This window comes from Manis javanica, chromosome 5 (genome assembly GCF_040802235.1).
Source record: "Manis javanica isolate MJ-LG chromosome 5, MJ_LKY, whole genome shotgun sequence".
NCBI lineage: Eukaryota > Metazoa > Chordata > Mammalia > Pholidota > Manidae > Manis > Manis javanica.
The window spans coordinates 112,425,677-112,446,517 of NC_133160.1; the positions used below are offsets into that span (position 1 = coordinate 112,425,677).

The 20,841-nt window shown below is 41.2% G+C and overlaps 1 protein-coding gene across 9 annotated transcripts in view; it reads right to left on the reverse strand.

Moving 5' to 3' along the window:
* SHROOM3 (shroom family member 3) overlaps positions 1–20,841 on the reverse strand; it is a 186,916-nt gene that overhangs the window by 134,072 nt on the left and 32,003 nt on the right. For 2 of the 9 annotated variants that reach the window (XM_037003177.2, XM_037003176.2), the window contains exon 1: positions 77–193. The exons of 3 other annotated variants lie outside the window; for them this stretch is intronic. In XM_037003177.2, the coding sequence (XP_036859072.2) occupies positions 77–156 (80 nt within the window). In that variant the 5' untranslated portion in view covers positions 157–193. Of the gene's footprint in view, positions 1–76; positions 197–229; positions 335–1,455; positions 1,632–20,841 lie in introns of those variants that run through there. 4 more of the 9 variants (XM_037003184.2, XM_073237434.1, XM_037003186.2 and 1 more) reach the window with 4 other exon arrangements.

The window sequence follows — 20,841 nt, forward strand, 5'->3', positions numbered from 1 at the left end:
TGCCACAGCAGCCCAGGAGCCCTCGGGCAGGAGTACTAGCTACTGGGAAGCACCAGCCATTGCCTCCCTCACTTACGGATTTTGCTGCCTTCTCCAGTTTTGGGTCCCAAGCCTCAGGACCATCAAAGCCAGGCAGCCGCCCTTGTTTAGCACCATATCCGAAACAGGACAGCAACAAAATTGTGTGGCGAGGGCAGCCCAGAGGGAAGAGGGAGAGGCTCTTACTCACCATCTACTCAGAGTTGGCACTGGTTATAAAAACAACAGAACTCCCCCATGCGAGAGCACCTCCCAGCCATCTTGCCTCATCACCAGTTTGCAGTAATAGGCTCCGCTGTGGGCACGAAAGGGAAGAGAGCATGGGGCAGTGGCTCACAGGCAGGGAACCAATAAGAGCCCCAAGTGCTCCTCAAAGGAACAGTCACTTTGCGGGGTGCTTTGTGATGCCAGGGGCTCCCTCCAAGCATGCATATCCCTCAAGAGCAGGGACCACGGAATTACACGTGGATTTATTAGTTACTCAGTAAAGGGCTACAGGCTTCTGTCTGGGGTTGTTTAGACTGACTCCCTGTAATAGAACCAGCTGCATGCTTACGGTTGCCAGCCAAAGGTGTCAGCAGTTCTTTGAAATCCAAGTTAAGGCAGTTCCTGAGATGTTTTCAAAGATCTGACTTCTGGTTCCTTACAAACGTGTGTGGGGTGATTCTCTCTTTATGTCTCTCTCTCTCTCTGTCTCTTTTCCCCCAGAGTCCACTTTGGCTTATACAGAGGCAAGGGCTCATAGACACATGTGGGTTCTGGGTTGGTTCATGTCATTCATGACCTAATGCCCCTCCCCACCTCAAGAGGTCAGGTCACTCTTAGGCAACGGTTTTAGAATCTTCAGAAGTAGTAAACACACCATCTCTCTTGATCTGGTGCATGGAGGACTCACTCCCTAGGATCTCTTGATGCATGGAGGACTCACTCCCTAGGATCAGACTGCAGGGAAAGCACAGATTAGAAGGGACCATCTCATTTTTGTCGTTTTGAATTTGTTTCCCCCAAATCAGCTATGTTGTCTATTCCTGGGGGTAATTTTAAAACTTTGCAGATGAAGACCCAGGAGAAAATGAGAAGGGATGGTCTTCATGGATGACTCATGCTATTTAAAATGTTGAATCCACTTGGCCTGGTGCCATTGTAGGCTAGACAATTAACCTTTAACTAGGTCCTTTGAAAGAAGATTTGACTAAAAACATTTTTGATTTGTTTAACTCCCATGCCCAAAGTAGAAAGGCAACCCATGCATTGAAAATAGCTAAGAACGAATCACCCAGCCCACTAACATCTCTTTTGAGGGTGGAATATAAATATAGAGTGCCAGACAGTTAATTTCTGAAGTTTCTACACATTCAGCGCTATTTAAAAATTAGGATGGACGAAAGTAGAGAATGAAGTCTCCTGTTGACTCACCTGACAGGCTTGGAACAGCTGTCTTTGCCCTCCCCAAGAAGACAGCCTCGTAGGTGTCCAGCTCCCTGTCACTCCCAGGGCAGGCTGGTGGGGTTGCTAGCTCTCCTGAGCTATCCAGATGCCACTCATTGCAGACAGGCAGAGTCATTACATCCTGCCAGATCTGACCTGGAGACCTGGGAGGGGAAGGACATTATGGAAGAGGTGCTCAACCCGGATCCTTGCTTACTCCCTCTCAAGACTCAACACACACACACAGCGAGGTTCTGGTCCTTGATGTTGACTCATGGTGCCTGGGCCTAAAGACGAGGGTGTTTCCTCAATGCCAGCAGTTGAAAGAGTTTTGTCTCACTTCTGACAGAGGACATCTCACAACCTCTAAGGCATGGGTTCACCCTTAGAACACATGGCTTTGTTATTTGGGGTAGAATTTTCTACCTTCCAGGTTATTTCTCCTGTAGCAAGTCTCTCATTGCCCAGAGCAGCCAGGGACTGTAAGGTTGCCTTCAGCTTCTGAAGCCCCTGAGGCATGTCCTCCTTCTCAAAACAGTATCACCATCTGTAGCGGCTAAAAGAGAAGGAAACATTGAATTTTTCAATGTCTTTGCCTTCCCCAAGAAGACAGCAGAGGAGAAGAGGAATATGAGTTACTCAGAGTAGAGTTGTTTCTCTTTTTTAAGGCCTTTCCTTCCCGTAAACAGTGATTCTCCTGGTGCCCTCATTTTTGTGCTACAATGCACCATTCCTATTACATTACCAGGGTGAGGCCAAGCCCTCAATCATTATGTTTTCATTTGCTAGTGTTTTGGCTCAATCCCTCCAAGTCCACCTTCCCACTACAGAGTATGCCCATTCAGAAAAGCACTGTAATATTTTCTTTCTTTGGAAAACTCCTGATTCCTTAAATAAAAATATATATTATATAAACGATCGTGTCTTCCATCCAGGAGTAAATTCAAAGACTATAATTCTTGGGAAATTACAGGCAAATGGGATTGCTAGACACATTAAGAAAAGTAACTTTAAATTAGTAGTAATTTCAGGGATGAAGTAAAAGCCTGCTTCTGAGTCCCTATCTATACTTCATATGAAAGTAGGCACGCAGGATGTCCATTAAGTAATTACCAACTTGTTTCCCCTTGGGTTCCTAATGATTGGGTTATTCATTAAACAGGTAGAGAGATGTGTGTATGTTTTTGCACCATAAGGCCTGCCAAATGATTTTAAAATAGCTGGATGTTCCTTAAAGACTTATCACATGGCACTCAAAGTAATGAAGAATGTCTTGAAATCTCATCATCTCTTTAGAGGAAAACAAGTTTCTAATAAAACAAAGGGGACATCATCACACATTCTGCCTGTTTATGAAATATACTCAGGGCAAGAAGAGTTTCCAGGAAGCTTTTGAAGAAATGGATTTGGCAGCATGAGAACTGGGTAGCCCCAAATCTTAGTTATGAACAGTCTATAACAGAGAATAATTGGTTGGGATACTGGTTGGGGTGACTCACGTAAGGCACCAGGGCCAGTGCCTACAAATTCTACATGGGGCACCTCTGAGGATGAAACCCAAGACTGCTGTGCTAGCACAGACCTAATACCAGAAGCCTCCCCGTGCTTCTGCTTTGTATTTTCACCAATCCTGAAGATCCAAAGGACATCATATCTTGAGTTGCTCCTGTGGTGGAGGGCCATGGAGTTTCTTTGAGCACCTAAGGCTGCTCTGCTCCAAGGAAACAAGGAGAATATGGAGGGGAAAGATTTTTGAGGGTTTCCCAGCAGTCACTTTGATGAAAGTCTAAGGGGGGTACCCTTGGCAAGATGCTGTTCCATTTCTCCGGAGATCTCTCAGACCTGGGTCTAGGCAGGACGGAAGGCATTTGGAAGAGTTATGGTACCTTGAGTTGCACGTTTCTAGACTTTCAGAGCCTGACAGTTGCTGCATCAAGCTGTAGAATGAATGTTTTCTTCAAGGGATTAGCAGCCACTATTAGAAGAGATTACACCTTCTCTCAGTAAAGGTAAGATTGTAATCTCAGAAATACGGTGGATCAGCAAATGATTCTTGAATTAGCAGAAGCTGGGGCTACTATGCAATGACCACATTGATGAGAAGACAGAAGTAGTGTGGCCAGGATGGTCCAGTGAGGACCCTCTTCTACCTTTAGCTGAACCACTCTGAAGACATTCAGTGTATTGTCTTCTAGGCCTGTAATAAGTAATCTTGAAGACAGGAATTATAAAGATTAGAATATCAGCTCAGTAAAGACAGGGGTATTAGTGCCCCCCGACCCCGGCTCCTCCTGTATTAGAACAGTACCTAACATATAGTAGTAGCTTCATCAGTATTTGTGGAATGAATATAAGGATGCTATTGCTGGAATTAATGGATAGTCAAGCCTGCTCTCAGGAAAGGATGTCAAATTGTCATAAAAAGAGTCTTAAAGGAAACATGGCCTATCAATTCAACTTTTTTAGCATGTGCATGTGTGTGTGTGTTAACATAATTCAATACATCTCTATCAAAGTCACATCTTTTCCTGCTTATATAATAATAATGTTTTTTTCTAACTTGTAAAATAATAAAGTCAGTTTTTGAAGAACAAGTTAACACTCACACATATGAAAAATGTTTGGAGATTGTCTTCAATCATTTTGGAATTTGAGGATGCTTTCTCTTTTTGCAACACTAGAGATGAAGAGCTTAGAATTTGATAAATTATAAATCCAATGAGGCTCCTAACTTCTCTAGCCAGTCATTATCTGTCAGGAAACAATCATTGTTACTTAATTATAAGGTGAAACTAAACATTGAGAAATGTTGAAAGTGATCTGATTGGCCAATATTCCAAGGACTAATTCCACAGGCATGCCTTTTACATACCAATTAAAGCTGCATCACCCATAATAAAATGCTGTATGCCCTTGGCTGTGTTACGTTGTCATTTTCAGATTAGAACAACAAAAACACTTCCAGTCTAGGGCATTTCCTGGGCATCAGTGTGTACTAGGCTTTTCCAATCTAGTGATTAATGACTCCTCCTCTGGGCTTATTACTCTTCAGTAATCAGGAAATGTCCTCATTTTCACTATGACTACATGCAAAATAAGAGTCTGTCTTAAAAATGATAAAAACAACCAATCAATCAATCATCTGTTTTACTAGCGGTCAGGTAGAAAAATCCCCAAAATCTCTTCAAAAGGAAAATCACATAACATTTTATTTTTATTTTGAGGAGCGATTCATTAGCAGGGTGGAAATGCGTGTTGAAGGGAGAATGTTGAGTAATGCGCAGGACTAGCATTCTATCCATGCAGGCGATATTCATATACAGATAAAAAAAAAAACACTGAAAAGAAGTTTCCAAAATACACTTCTCATTTCCAGCTCAATGCATTGTAACTCTAAGCAATCTTGTACCTATACTAGATTTACTGAGTGTCTTTTGCTTTTCCCTTCTGGAGTCTCCTTTTCGTGCACCTTGAGAGAAACAATGTTGGTTCCACAGCAGGGGCTGGAGTTCCCACTACCTGAATCCTAGTCCAGACTGTCACTTAAGCATGGTTTTTGGTATTTGGGTGAGAAGAAAAGGAGAAGATAAGATTAAAAATTTTGTGGAATACAAGCATTTCCCAATGTAAGCACAAGCTGTGTTGCAAGACTTCAATTATAAATTAATTACCTGGATTTCAGAGGAGGCCATGTGACCTTACCTAAGGGAATTATAATAGCCCCTACCACTTGAGAGTAAGGATTAAACAAACTAATCACCTCTGACAGCATACTAAGTGCTCAGTAAATGCTGGGTTTTAGTATTATGGCCTTCTGTTCTACTTGCGTACTGCTGTAGGAAACAGACCCAAGAAACTAGTGCCAAAGGATGATTAGAAGCAGCCTGTATTATGAAAATTAATAAAGGGAAACCTCATTGACATGGAGTCAGTAGTTGTGCAGGGGAAGCTCTCACACCAACCACTCCTGGTACATCTCAGACCCCATGGGAAGAGATGGGTGCCATTCAGTCTTAGATACTTTACTCCCCAGCAGGAAGAAAGGTTTCTGCCTTCTGCCACATCCCTGAAACAGCCCCACTAATAAGAGATGGTCACAACACAGCCAATGGGAAGCCAGCACATGTGGGACTCCATGTTCACTCCAATGGACTTTTTTGCTTAGAACAACCCTCCCAACCCAGCCATTTTCCTCTACAAAATAGCGTTTCCTTTCCTTTGCTCTCTGGACTTGCCTGTGGTTTTGCCATAGCTTGCTGGTCCTGGATTGCAATTCTTTGCTTTTCCTGAATAAAGTTTTTGCTAATAAACTAACTGAATTTTATGTTTAAGGTTAACAGCATAAACATCAAGGTGATGCTATGAAGGCCTAATCCCTCCAAGCAGACACAGTAGACCACATCTCCTAAGGAACATATATTAGTTTTGATTCACCTTTCTAACATTTAAGGTTAGGAGCCTTTCTGGCAATACTGGTTAGAGTCCTGCCTCATTACTAAATCCCCAGCTAAATGGTGATAGAAACCACAAATGTGAATAGTCTGCTCTTGTCCCATGTTACCATCCCTTGTTCTCTCTTCAACCCCCTGTAGTCCAGTTTTCTTCCACCTCATTCCTCTGCAATTGTTCCTATCAAACTCCTATCATTCTCTCTGCCATGGTCAAGGTCTGTGATCACCTTCTGGGATCACTTAGCAATAGTAGTCATCATAGGTGACCATTCCTCCTTAAGAAACACTTTCTGTTCTTGATTTCCACAACACCATGCCCTCCTGGGCTTTCCCTTCCTCCCCTAGTTTACTGACAGTTGCCTCTCGGTTGTCTTTGCTGGGTCTGCCTCCTGTGCCTCTCAGGGTTTGGTCTTCACATCTTTTCTCTCCTCTGCACTCCCTTATGAGTGAATCAGGTCCCATGACCTTAAATACTACTTATATGTTGATGACTCGCAACTTCCTCTCTCTAGCTCTGATTTCTCCCTTGGATTCCAAACTGTTATATACAACTACATGCCAGATATCTGATTGGCATATCAAATGCAATCTATTTGAGATACAACCCTTGCTTCTACTATTTCCTTAGCACCCTCCACCCACAGCCCGACTCTCCAAACTGGCTATTCTCCAGTTTTCTCCATCTTAACTAATGGCCTCATTATCACCCCAATTGTAAAGCCCAAACCCACTGTCACCTTAATAATTCTTTCCCTTAAGCCTTCATTCAATCCCATCAGCAAGTCAGTTGATACCATCTCAGAAATCTGTCTCAAATCTTATCACTTCAGCCATCTCCCCTGCTATCATCCTAGAGCAAGCTACCATTATCTCCTTAGATTAGTATAGTGATGTCCTAACTGGTCTCCCTGCTTTTTCTCTTGCCCTCATATACTCTATCCCTCAAAAAGGAATCTCTGCTATTTCAAACATAAATTTGATAATATTGTTCCCTTGCTTAAAATCCTCCAAAGGCCTCATGCTACACGTAGCCTACAATTCAATTCCTCACTGTGGCTTAGGAGGTCTACATGATGTGGCCCCAACCACACTGGCTTCCTGTCATTTCCTTCACCAGCCCAAGATTGTTCCCACCTCAAGGCCCTTGCTCTTGAACTTCCCCTCTTCCTGGAATGCCTGACACCTCCATGTTGTAGCCTCCTTGTTAGTTAGGTCTTAGTTCGAAAGTTACCTGACTTTCTCTGACCATCCTACCTAAAGTAACCCACCCAATCTCTCTCGATCCCATGATTCTGCTCTGTTTTCTTCACTTATCTGTTTACTTGTTTATTGTCTATGTGCCCCAAGAGAATGTAAGTTCTATGAAAATAAAACCTCATCTCTCTTATTTACCACTGTATTTCCCATGCCTGCCATATAACAAGCACTCCATAAATATCTGCTGAATGAATGATTTATCTCTAAGTGTAATAGCAGTTTGCAAAACATATGTACTGACCCTTGCACTCAATAGCCAATCCAAATAGTTCACCAATAGCTAAGAAAGGGCTGGGACCAGGGGCAAATTAAAATGGAGTATATGTTTCTTGACTGCAATCTACAGTCAAATAAAAATTATGTTCAAGTCTCTATTCTTTTAGCTCTTCCTAGGCTTCTTCTCCAATTCATAACCAAGAATCATTAAAAGCTGAAGGCACATTCTCTTTCTTTTCCTTCCTCCTCCAGTTTCTAAGCCATACAGGAAAAGAATAATTTACTGTGAGTGATTGAATGAAAGAAATTATTCCCACTGCACCTCAGCTTCCTATAATCCAAAAATCATGCCCTAATTTATTAAACATCTGGCCTGAGCAACCCAGAAGGCACTTTCTAACTCTCCCTTTGAGAGCAGGTCAGCTGAACTTTGCTCTGGCTTTTTACAAAAAGGGATGTGAGTGGTGCCAAAGTTAATGCATCCGAGTTCTGTTCTCAAGGAAACGGTTGGTGGCAGAAATGATCTTTGACTTTACTTATTATCACCTTTCCTGTTTCATCTAAGGAAACTATAAGTGCTCTAGATGATGTAAAGAATACTGAGCTAGAAGGCAGGTGTATTTCTGGCTCTGCTGTAACAATATAGTATAAATTTGTTAACTTAATTTTAACTTAATTTTAACATCATTTAACTTCGCTTAGTCTCCTTATCTGTAAAATGAGAAACTTCTGGTAGATGACCTCCAGCTCTAATTGCATGGTGTGGAAATGTTTGTATCCAGTAAAAACAATTAAGCTAATTGATATAGCTAGTTATGATTGGTGCTGTCTTACTATAGTCAAAAGACAACAGAAGGCGGGTCAACTTGGCCCAGAGAACTGGCATGAGTCCTGTCATTGGCTACAGCTTCTAGAAGAGGAATGTCCAGGGATCAGTGACTCCCAAGGAATACTTCATGGTTTTAGTTACCTTATAATGTGCCAACAACTCCAAAATTGATATCTCCATCCCATTGCCCAATCCTAACTGTCAGGTTAATATAATGAACAGCCTAGCCAACATTTTCCCCTGATATCAATAGGTATATGCAATTTTAAATGTTTAAAACCTCTCTCCAAAGCCTATTCAACTTGTCATTTTCTCCATCTCAGTTGATGGCAATTCTACCCATTTGGTTCTCAGGCCTAAAACCCTGACTCCTTTCTATCTATCCCTCCACATTTTATCCTCCAGCAGATCCTGTTGTTTCAACCTGCAAAATAAATCTAAAATCCAACAGCATCTCACCATTTCCACTGCTATTAACCAGGTACAATTATCATCTCTCTCCTGGATTATTGTCATAGCCTTCTCCCTGGAATTCCTGTTGCTCTTGCCTCCCATTTTCAGTCTTTTCACAGCTAGAATTATTCTTTTAAAACACTAGTCAAATTAGGGTGAAACAGGTGAAGGGGATAAAGAGGTATAAAATTTCAATTATAAAATGAATTAGTCACAGGGATAAGAGTGCAGCATAGGGAATATAGTCAATAATATTGTAATATATTTGTGTGTTGACAGTAACTACACTTACGATGACTATTTGCTAATGTATATAATTGTCGAATCACATATAGTACACCTGAAACCAATATATCAACTGTATTTCAATTAAAAAACAAAAACAAAACACTAGTCAAGTTATATCAGTTCTGTGCTCAAAACCCTGCAATGTTTCCTCATTTTGCTCAAAGTAGAAGCTAAACTCTTTATAACGATTTGTAAGTCCTCTTCTGATGTGCTCCTCCCACTCACCTCTCACTTCTTTGACCTGAGCTGCTACTGTTTTCTACCCTCTGCTCCAGTCACAGTAGCCTCCCTGCTATTTTTCAAACACTCCAAGCAACTCCTGCCTTAGGGCCTTCGTGAGAAAATTCCCTCTGCTTGGGGTACACATGGCTACCTCATTTACCTCCTTCAAAAGTTGCTTTTGCATTGACCTGATCTCCCTATTTAAAATTATACCTGCCCCCCTCCTACCAACCTTAGAATTCTAATTCCCCTGTTCAATATTCTCCCCATGCACTAATCTAATATTCTTTATCATGTAGTTACATGCTATGTTTAATGCTTACTGTCTGCACCCCTGCCCTGAATATAATCTTAATAAAGGTAGGAAATTCAGTATATTTTATACCTGACACAAATAGACACAATAAATATTTGTTGATGTCCCCAGCACAAATAGACACTCAATATTTGTTGAATGAAGAATGAGTATCAGTATATGTTAGGACTATCCTAATGTCTGTGCCTACTTCCTAGAAAAGCTTGTCTAAAGTTCACTGAGCATTGTTCAAATTCTCTGTTGGTTGATACCATTCTACTACCAAGAATCACATGAAATCCAACCTGCCCACCATACCACAGTGGGGCATAATGATGGTCCTTTGTTTGATTTTTAAGACTATTTCCTCTATTGAACCGAGGATTTCAGAAATGGGAACACCCAGTGGTGACCCCCATCAACTAATTTGCTAATAGTGAAAAAAGTAGCCAAATATCATTCTAAAGTAAAATCTAGACTCCCTTCCTGGGCTACTATCCTAACATCAACTTTAACTCTGCAATTTTTTTTATTTTGCATCTTTTAAAAAAGTTTTTAAAGCTATTCCTATATTTCTTTTGGGGAAATCATACCCGTATTTCAACACTTTTTCATACAGACCCATTTAGTCTGCCCAAATATCATAAAACAGGATTTCTAATTCTGAAAAACCTGTCTGGTGATCCAATATAGAGTAAGGAAGTAGAATCATTTGAAAGGAGATTCCCATCAAGGAGGAGCTTGTCAGTATCAAATTATAATAATTCACTTGGTTCTAATACTTAGAGCTTCTATAAGTTGGAGTGCCTACCCATCTTCTGAATTCCCTTTGTTAATGAAAAGTAATAGTAAGACTTTCACAAAACAGAGGAATGTATATGTCCTTAAACCTATGATTACCACAGGCATTGTGGATAATCTTAAGAACACTGCTGATTTTCTTAGCAGCTGACTTAGAGGACTTACAACAGGTATTCTCCCTAAATCCTTGACCCCTCCATTATCATGCAGAGAATACAAATAATGGAGAACACCACACTGGATAGAGCCTTCACCCAGGGGACATCTCTCTGGCTTAACGGTAAGACCTGAAGCTTAAGTTTCTTAAAATATTGAACTAATTCATATGTAAGTCCCTAAAGACATAGCTGTTGGGTTGTATCTTATTCTGAGAAATAAAACCACAGTTCTAGAGGGTCTGACTTGGGCCCCAGATTTAAAAATGTTTGCTAAGCTTTATATGAATCCTAGGATCTCCCCAGTGCAGGCTGCTCTCCAGAAGCTCCTGGATTTACTTCCTGGGACTAGTCAGGAAGCTGAGAGAAAGTCTGAGAAAACTGTTGGAAAAAGCCTGTACTAGCATCCTCCAAAGTGGTGTGACCCTAACAAATAACATAATATGGGCAAACGTGGCTTACATACCATGACATGTTTATAGATTTCTGGGAAACACAATTACTCATTGGCCTGGCAATTGCTAATCACTTGAGTTTTTTGGGCCGACTCCCAACAGTTTGAATTAGAATCCCAAAGTTCTCCAAACACTCTCTGTGGTTACAGATTCAAGAATGATGAGACAATGCTGCTGTTTGACCCATCAGCCACTGTCTCATTGTGTACATACAAAGGACAGTATTCTGCAATGGTATTACCACATCCAATGCCTGAGAAAACAATGATGCTTTTATTCCAAAGGAAAAACATACAGTAGAGAACAGGGGTTTGGGGCAATCCAACCAGATATCAAATCCCAGAGTTGCCACATACTCTGTGATCTTAGTCAACGCCCTTCACTTCCTGAGCCTCAATTCCTTCATCTGTAAAGAGGGACAATACCACCCACCTAGCAGGTTGCTGAGATAAGCTGAGGTGATGCAAATAAAATGCCTGGCATTGACTGCACAAGGGTAGCTACTTGAGCTAATTCTACCTATGCTAAACTAAGATTGTATTTCTTAACTGCAAACACCATTATTGGAAATTATTTTATTAGTGCAACTTGGAGATGAATGGTAAACAACATTTGAGATAGACAGTACAAATATTTAGGAAGAAATAGTTTAAGGAAAAACAATTTTAAGTCGCCTTTTTAGTGGAAATGCAGCATTTGTGAAACTCGACCTATCTTATTTAAATACTGTTAAAAATAAAACTGCAGGCTCAACATGGGGTCACTCCTGCTAGGCAAAGTCACCAAACAGGGCTAATACCTACTCGTAGTTTCAACTTCTTCCAAAAATATAGTTAGTCAGGAATTTTCTGTCACCATCAGTAAGATAATGTCACATGTGTCCTCTTCATCCCCCAAAGGAAAATGAGGTAATACACCTAATAAGTCCCTGTTGTCCCCAAATGAAGGTGACCTCACCTAAAATAATCCTTTTTTCTGTGTATGACTTCCTTGTTTTGCCTTTAAAAACCTCTCTTTCTGCTGCCCTTTGGAGCATCTCTACTTGGTAGAGGGGACACTGCCTGATTCATGAATCACTTAATAAAGCCAATTAAATCTTCAGATTTACTTAGTTGAATTTTATTTTTAACAACCCCAACAATTTATGTTCAGGCAAGTAGATTACATTTAAAGTAGCAAACAATCCTCTCCTAATCTCACTAAAGATAAGAGGCAAATTTTAAGATAATCTCAACCTAGAGATGGAAAATCACAGTCATATTTACCACTAGAAGCACTGTTCACTTGGAAGGAAGGAATTTTCTTTCTTTAAGTTTCTGGCATTGCATATTACACAATGTAAAGTTAGCCTGATGAAAGAGCGCTATGCACTTCCTCATCACAACTTGTCTATGCTTCGATTTGAAATCTACAGAATGCCATCCCTACCCTCAAACCATGAAGAGTTGACTCCTGGAGAGTTATAGAACACCCCAAGTACATTCTGCCCCTCTGCTCTTCTCTCTCCATTAATAAACTGAAAGATGCAGGGATTTCTCTGCATGTATGGTACCCCAAGCTGAATGGTATCCAGACTCAATCAAGCCTTCAACAAAAATTTACTCAACACCTACTAGATGCCAGGCACAGTGCTAGGCTTAAGGGGTATGATGGTGAACTAAATGGACACAGTCCTTTCTCACAAGTTGTTTAGAGTCTAAAGGGGAAAAAAAAGTAAGTTTACAATATGATATTGTTGGTTATAGGGGTAAACAAAAATATATTATGAGAGTACTCACTCACTGTTAGGGAGGGAAGAGTGAAAATTCTAGAGAAGTACAATGTGCCAAGGCAGGACAGAGAGAGCATGGTATGGTCAAGCTCAGAGTGACTGGAAAGCGAAGTAGGAAAGGAAGCAGGCCCTCCCTGGTCAGGTATGAGACTAGAGAGAAAACCTTGCACACTGTGTATAAATCTTGACTTTATCTTGAAGAAAATGTGCAGGAATTCGAGCTTTAATTAATTCAAAGAAGGGTAGATAGAGTGAGAGGGAGGGAGGGAGGGAAAAGGAAAGACAGAAGTAGAGAGAAAATTATTGTTGAAATGGAAAGATTTGTCTCATATCCCCAAAAGAAGAATGTTCTCTTGTATTTCATTTTGGCATAACTGTATAACCAGGTAGCCACTTTGAGGTTAGGTAAAAATTTTTAAAACAAAAAATTCAAGGCCTCTAGTTTTTCATCAGGAAATTTAAAACCATACATTTGATCGCACCTATTAGAATTTACCTTGGAGCTGATGAAGTTGAAACTGTAACCACAATGCCACTGCAGTTTGGAAATTATTTTGGCTTTGTGGGGAGGCAAAGATTTGTCTAATCATCTCATTTAATACAGGAACCACATTCCAAAAGCACTGAATAAATTAGGAGTTGGACAGTAAAATACTTCTGCTCTCCTTGTACAATTCAAGGATGCCTGAATTACTGAGCAAGGTTTATATATTAGCTTTGCACATAAGGACCTTTTCCATTCCAATAATTATATAATATGTAATATCACTGCACAGAGGTTAATAAGGGGACAAGAGGTCATAAGGTAAAAATTATAAATCATATGCCATTATTCCTTTTAATTCAGAAAAAGATTAAAATCCATTATAGACTACCTCAAAATTTTTGCAAATATGGCAAGTCTCATCTGGCTTTAATTCAAACCATCTTTCCCACATTCAATATTATTATTAAATCCAAAGCAGATTTGAGGCAGCTCTGAAATATGCAACATATACACCTACTTCACATTAATTCAGATGTGCTTTTAACACACTGACTAAATTGAAACATTTCATTTCTAATTTCTGTCTGGCTTCTTTAAGCATAGCCCAGCTTAAAAAAACCCCACAATACCCACGCTTTAGAAAAATGTGACAGAGGAGGGGCCCATGGCACCCATTTCTGATGTGCAGTGGTAACGGCCCTTGCTGGGAATTCTCATGCCCCACACCCACTCTTGGAAACCTGAATAACAAAACAGGGCTCAAGGCCTTCCAAAATTACTTGGGCTGGAGCAAATGTTGCTCATGCTTCATCTCCCAGGAAACTCAGAAACTTCCCAAGAATGAAGTGGTGGCAGCAAAGCAGGCAGCCGAGTGAACCCTGGAGCTGTAATATACTAGCCTTTGCAGACAACAGCCCTTCAGTGTCAAAGCCACAAGACCAAGGGCAGCCACAAAACCTCCACCAGCAGGGCACAAAGCAGGAATCACAGACAGGTGGGCCCGGACGTGGGGAGGACAGAAGCGCAGCACACTGAATGTGTGAATGCACGGCATGCCTGCGATCGTTTTTCCCTCTGGCATTTTAATGAGAAAAAAAGGGAAAATGTGAAGGCTTTACAATAATTTCATTTATGTATCAAAAATAACTTTATTGGAATGTCCATTTCTCTCCAACATAAATGGCTATATTTTAAGTTATTTGGTTAGGATGACTGAAATAACCCATACACATAAATTACAAATATTAACCTACTGGGAGTTAAAAGCAAAACAAAACTAAACTAAACAAGAGTTTCAGAACTGGACTTACACTCTCTCCTCTGATTGCTTTAGAAAGAAAATACAGAATCCTCAGTTAGGGTGCGTCTAAGTGTGCTGGGAATCGATTTGTTCCTTTTTGCCCCCTAAGGTCTCTTATTTCAAATACCAAGAGTGTTCTTTGAGTTCTGTACACTCGGCTCACACTGCTAAAAAACACCTCGGTGTTTCATGCAAATCAAAAGCTAAACAGGAAAGAGGCAGTAGAAGATTTTGAAGCATAATAATCGTCAAAGAAGGTAGTTTTATTTGTCAGTTGTCAGAAAAATAGATTTTAAGAAATATTCGATTGAATAATTATTTTTAAAATACCATGCTTCTTAAAACAAATAGCTGTGTAAAGTGGATGAGGAAAATATAAAATGTCCTTGCAAACTCCTTGGAGAGGTCCAGGTCATTATTTGGGCCACAGAATAAATGAAGGGGTCTGAGTGGGAGCCCATTGCTTTCTCTTGAGCCCTCTGGCAGTTAGCTTTCCAGCAAGGAGTCAAGTTTTATAAACTGCTAAGTGACCAGGCAGACAGACTGGCTCTGCAAGGTAATGTTTCCAATTTGATTCATGCTGATGGTCTTTGGTCTTTGACTTTAACAGTCTTGTGGCCCAAGTGCCATCAGACATCCTGAAAGTTGGGGTAGTGGATGATTAGCTTAGACGTTCCAACTTCGGTCGGCTTCTTGCTGTGCTGTCCATAGAGCTGGGACGGCAGGAGATACATGCTATGGGGAAGAAGGAAGGGAGGAAAAGCAAAGGAAAGAAAAAGAAAAAAGCCAAAATACATATCCTGAAGGCAAAATATCCCAAACTTAAGAGTCATAAAAGAACTCAAAAGCATAAAATAGGTCTTCTAAAGAGCTCTTTCCCCTAAAATACAGCCGATTTTATAAATATATATATATTTATACTTATATATAAATAAATATATCACTAAAAGAGTAAACAGAGGAGAATTATAAATCAAAATCTTCTACCTAATGCAGTCTCAGTTTCTTCCTGAGAGCAAACATCAGTGAGAAATGGATGTTCAGAAGCCCAGACCACACAGAGGCTAGAGAAGAGCTGACCTGAGCCACTTTCATCAGGGACCCTCTTCAGTAGCTTTAATAGCAAATGCCCTTCCACCTGATCCTCACAACCATACACTCAGAAGGAAAAACTCCTTTGCTTTTAGCCATCACAACCCACAATTTAAGCAGACAGCATAGGGAACAACAAATATCTATGGCCATCATAAGATTGATCAGTACATCTGTTATTCTTTGCTGACAGACTTAGTTCCCCATGGCCTCCTTGCCTCAACCTAGGGAAAAACGTGCCTTCCACATCCCATTTGTTATTCACCTCAAACGAAACCCCCAGAATACAATCTCCATTTGCTTAAAGTCAGTTCCTGAAAGTGAGAAAAATTTTATCTGCCTATGTGAAATGGGGTTAGCTAAAAACCTAATGGAAACTTTGCTAAGGAATACGATGGTGAATAGTTAAATATTTACAACATGAGAACCAGTTCATCTGAAAACAACTGTACAAGTGCCTGACTTTGTTCCCTGCCTCAGGAATCAAGAATGTTCCCTTGCTGAGAGCTGCCATTTTATTGACGTTCAAATAAGATTTGGTTCCAGGAAAACAGTGAGCCTGGGAACTCCAGTTCAGCAAACCAGTGCTGCACTAAATGAGCTCCTCCTGATGAACCTGTCCTCTAACGGGCACATTCACAAGCAAGAAATGTCTTGGGGAGGAAAAAACATGATTTTGACATCAAATACAGGAGTATAAAAAGTCATCTGTCCACTCATCCAAGTGCCCCAAACCAAATAGGATATGAAGAATGGAAGAAAATCCAAATTATAGCAGACCTAAAAACCCCCCACTAAAACTATATTCTTTATGCAACTGGGACCACATCTCACCTTGGTGGAAAGAAAAAGAAAGAACTGGGGAGAAAATAAAGCTTCACCCAAACCACTGTGTAAGTAAGTAAATACTCTAAGGCTCAGCGTCCCCAGTTTGCTTTGGTACAAAAGTGGCGGTTTGTGGATTAAGAAAGTATATAAAATAATTCTTATTAGGAACCCTTCTCTGTGTTGCTTGTGTTTTGTCTTATTTGGTGGAAGTCAGGTCAGCTTCTCTGATGTGACCCTTTGGGAGTCAGCCTACCATCCTCAGGCCGCTTTTGCCTGTAACAGGTGGGTCAGGCACTTCGGAGCTGCACTTGTAGTGTGTGACCTCCGCTGACAGGTCTGGCCAAGTGTGGGCCATAGCAGTGCTGAGACTCTGCCCCTGATTGGAAGGAGGCTTGCTTTCTTCTCTCCCCTTCCCTCCTTTAAAAAAAACTATATTTGGCAAGAAGCTATTGGAGATGGAAACAGAAAAACAAAGGAAAAAAACACAAAAATCCCACTGATGTCAGCCTCACTTTTCTGGACTGTTTCTATCATAAGGGGCAGCTTTGTATTTTTGCATTCCTTCTTGAGGGCTGAATGCTTGAGGATTTTAATTTGGGGCATCTGAGCCCCTTCCAGTCACAGAATGGTCCAGATAAGGTGTTGTTCTCTGGCAGAAGCTCAGCTATGAGGCCAGAGGGCTGACCCAGGGAAAAGCACCCATTCATTCTTTCATCTGCTTCTGGATTGAAGTGACTGTTGAATTGTTTAAAAGTATCATTAAGGAGTGGGGAAAGGCCTCCACACTACAATGGAAGACCCAGAGTTATGTAGGAGTCCAACAGGTGTGGGGTGGTCCCTGAGCCTGGTGACCCTGCACCCCCATCTTCTCACTACCTCTGTATCTTTGGAGTTGGACATCCCCACAAAGTCCTCTGCCCTTTCTGCTGTGTCTCGTTCTGTACTTAGATTTATTAGCCCCTTGCAGACAGGGTTTGGAGTTCATGATTGCCAAATCTGCCTCTTCTCAGAGTCCACCCCCAATGTTGGCATTGTTACCACCCCCACCCCTGAACATGTTCCCCTTGGCTTCCAGAACAGCTTGTTCATATTTTTCCTCCACAAGACACTTTCTCTCTTTTATTTCTTCCTCTGAGTCCCAACATACAAGGCCTCCTCTCTTAGCTGCTTCTGCTCTCTGCCTCAGGGATCTTATCACTATCATCTTTACAATCACCTCTATGTAGATAATTCCCAAATCTATAGCACTGATTCCCATGCCTTCCCCAGCTTGCATTGTTCTACATTTCCAATTGCCTCTCGATGCCTTCACCGGTGGAGCTGAAGGTATGTCCCAGACCAAAATCATCATTTTTTTCCAAACAAAAATGACCCAGATCACCCTCCTGAATATTTCTACTAATGGCCTCACAGTTCCACAAGCCAGTGGGTTTCAGACATCCCTCACAGTCAGTGACTAGATCCCATTGTTTCTTCAAGCCTGCTGGGCTGTCCTGACCCTTCTGTGCCTTGCATTGCTGGTATCCCACCCTAATGCAGGTCTTCATGACCTTTGTCCTGAACTTCTACATGCCTTTCTCTCCCCGTAAAAACCCTGGCTCACCCTCTCACTGCATTCCTCACCAGTGTGAATCACCACGGTTCCATGGAACTTTCTACACACTTCAGGGCTTGCACCACTTGCTCATACATGTCTATGAAAATAATGAACAAGAGGCCATGAGATTTTTTTTAGTATTTTGGAAATTTTAAAAATAAGCAAATGCTTACAAATTTCACTAAGATGTGAAGACATATGGTCAATGGCTTCATTAATCCTCTTTCAGGGATGGCTGCTCTCCCAAGTCTGCATTGGTCCATAAAGAAAACTCAGCTACCTGGTCCAAGCTCCATGACACAGGGATTTACCACATGATCGCAGGGCTCAGCCTGAGAACTCTTCAGAGTCAATCACCCTTCCTTCAGACTGTAGGTCAGAAGGTCAAAGAAAGTCTCCTCAGCATTCCACTGAAAAGAGGCAGATTATATTCTTCAAAACTGACAATTTTGTTGAAGACACGCCATAGGTTGCCTCCCCACAGGCCCCTTCCCTTCGTTCCTTCCCACGACTCTATCAGGGGCTCATGCTCGGCTACCTTGAAAATGCTTAGCTGTAAAACAGCCACAAAGCAGCAGGATGGTGATTTACTTTCAACTTCAAACAGGATTTGTAAACACCATGATAAATGAGGAGAGGCACAAACTCCACATTCCTCTAGCAGGTCCTCTTAAATGGAAACCTCCTGCATTTCAGCATCAGTTGGCATAAATCATTCGTTTCAAATCAGGACTGAGTTTCCCCAGCGTTCCTGTCAGGCACCTTACCATCTGAGGAGCACAGGTCAGTCAAAATTAGAGGAAACTAATCAGTCACCATGTCCCAGAGGACTAGAGAGCACTGATTTCAGACCTATTAACTATGCTTTTGGTTGAAGGTGGTACTTGTAATATGTACTAAGTAACGGGATCTTTTTTAGGAAGGAGAAAAAACATTTTAAGTTTTTAACATTTGAAGTTTGGACATGACTCCAAATGTGCCTGACCTATCTGTGGCTCTTGGGTTCCTGCTCATTTCTCACATTCCCCACACTCCCATTCTCAGCTAGTTTCTTCCTTTGCACCCTGATAAGGTCAAGTGATCTCAGAAGGCAACCAGGCATTTCTCAAGGGGTGACACAGAGCTAAACTCAATCTTTTCTGGAAAAGAGGGAGGGATTGGCGGAGGCCAACTGCAAGAAACCATCTGGATCCACTCACAGTCCAAGTTTTTAATGCTGTTACTCAGGACACAAGTGAGAAGCTTCCCAACCCTGGGCCAGCATCCGCAAACATAACCCGGCTCACAAGCTTGTTTCAGTTGGCCTACACTATGGTAGTCCACACAGTGCTTTCAACTAGAATACTTAATCATTTGGGATCATTCATATAAAAATCCAGATTTCTGACAGCACTGCTTCTGCATTCATTCATAATAATAATCTACTGGACTTGACAATCGGCCCTTTAGAGAGGGCATGTGTCCTCTAGTTTGCTCCAGTCCTTACCACTCCCCATTCTGTTCTTGGAATAAAAAGCTATTCGCATTTTGCACCTTGCTCATTTCTTTCCTTTATGTTTCTTCTTTGGTTCTGTAGCCATTTAAGCTTGCAAGCCTGGTAGATCTCTGTCAGACTATTCAATCTATTTTCCTACCTGTAAAATACTGGGGTTGGCCTTCTAGCTGCATGACTATGAGATTTAGTGGCTTGCTGAAAAAAAGTGATATTGTGCTGTTCTTGATCCCATTTCCTTATTAGTAAGGAGGAGGACACAGCATGGCTAATGACAGCTGTGACTGAGTGACCAACTGCTCCTGCAGCCCTCTTCTCAGATATGCCCTTGGACTTGAACCTCTCTGTCTTGCCATCAATAAGGGAAGCCAAATGGAAGTTGAGGTTCAGGTTTTAAAGGGTGACTTTCATCAAAGTCCCGATTTTTCTAACTTTCATGCCAACCTGCCCATCTGTCATATGTTCCCAGGACCACCTGGGGGCTTCTTGTCAAAGCAAAGGAAGGAGAGGGTAATGAAAGGGCTAAGGTATTTCTTATGTAATGTTGCTTCATGATTCCTTACAATAGAACAGCTCTGATAAACTACTAAATCTACCGTAAATATTCTGTGTGAGCTATGCACATGTGTTCATGTAACTGGATAGTGTAAAAGCCCACTTTGCTTTGACACAGAGTATGGCCAGCAGTTACTTTAGGTAGAGAGTTGAAGACACATGGATTCAATTTTCTAATAGTTGGAGCCATGCAAATAAGGAGTGAGCTGATTGGCCAGGTACCAAGAGCAAGTTGACCCTGAAACTATGCAAAGAGAGGCTGGATGATCCTCTGCCCTAGATATTGTGGAGAGGTTTCCTGGGTTAGGCATAGTAGTGGGTGAAGGCTAGAGAAGTGAGGGGGTGGTGAGGTGACATTGGACTACTATCCTTAGAACATCCCCTTAAATTCCATATGCTGGCAACTTCCCCTTGTCTTTTGTTTTTTTCTACTACTTAGAGGTCCAGTGATTTAGTGTCTATGCACCATACAAGCTGCTTTATGGATTAGGCATTATCTCAGTTGGTTATTCAATAGTACATCTTAAGAAGAACCTAAATTTGTAACTTTGTTCTTGTCAGAGTATTTGCGACATGAAACTTAATCTTAACTGAAATAAATGCCATTATTGCACTAAATTATTTTTCAGTACAGAAAATGTAATAAAGGTAACAACTGGTATAAAATATGAATACCACTAAGGCTCTAGCAGAAAGAAAACGTTTTTAAGCCTGACTATGGGCCCTGACTATGGGCCCTTAAATCACAAGTTGTGCCCTGAAATTTATTAGTGATTATACAGGAAATTAAAACTCACTGGCTAAGACACCATTAGACTTCAGTTTGTGTC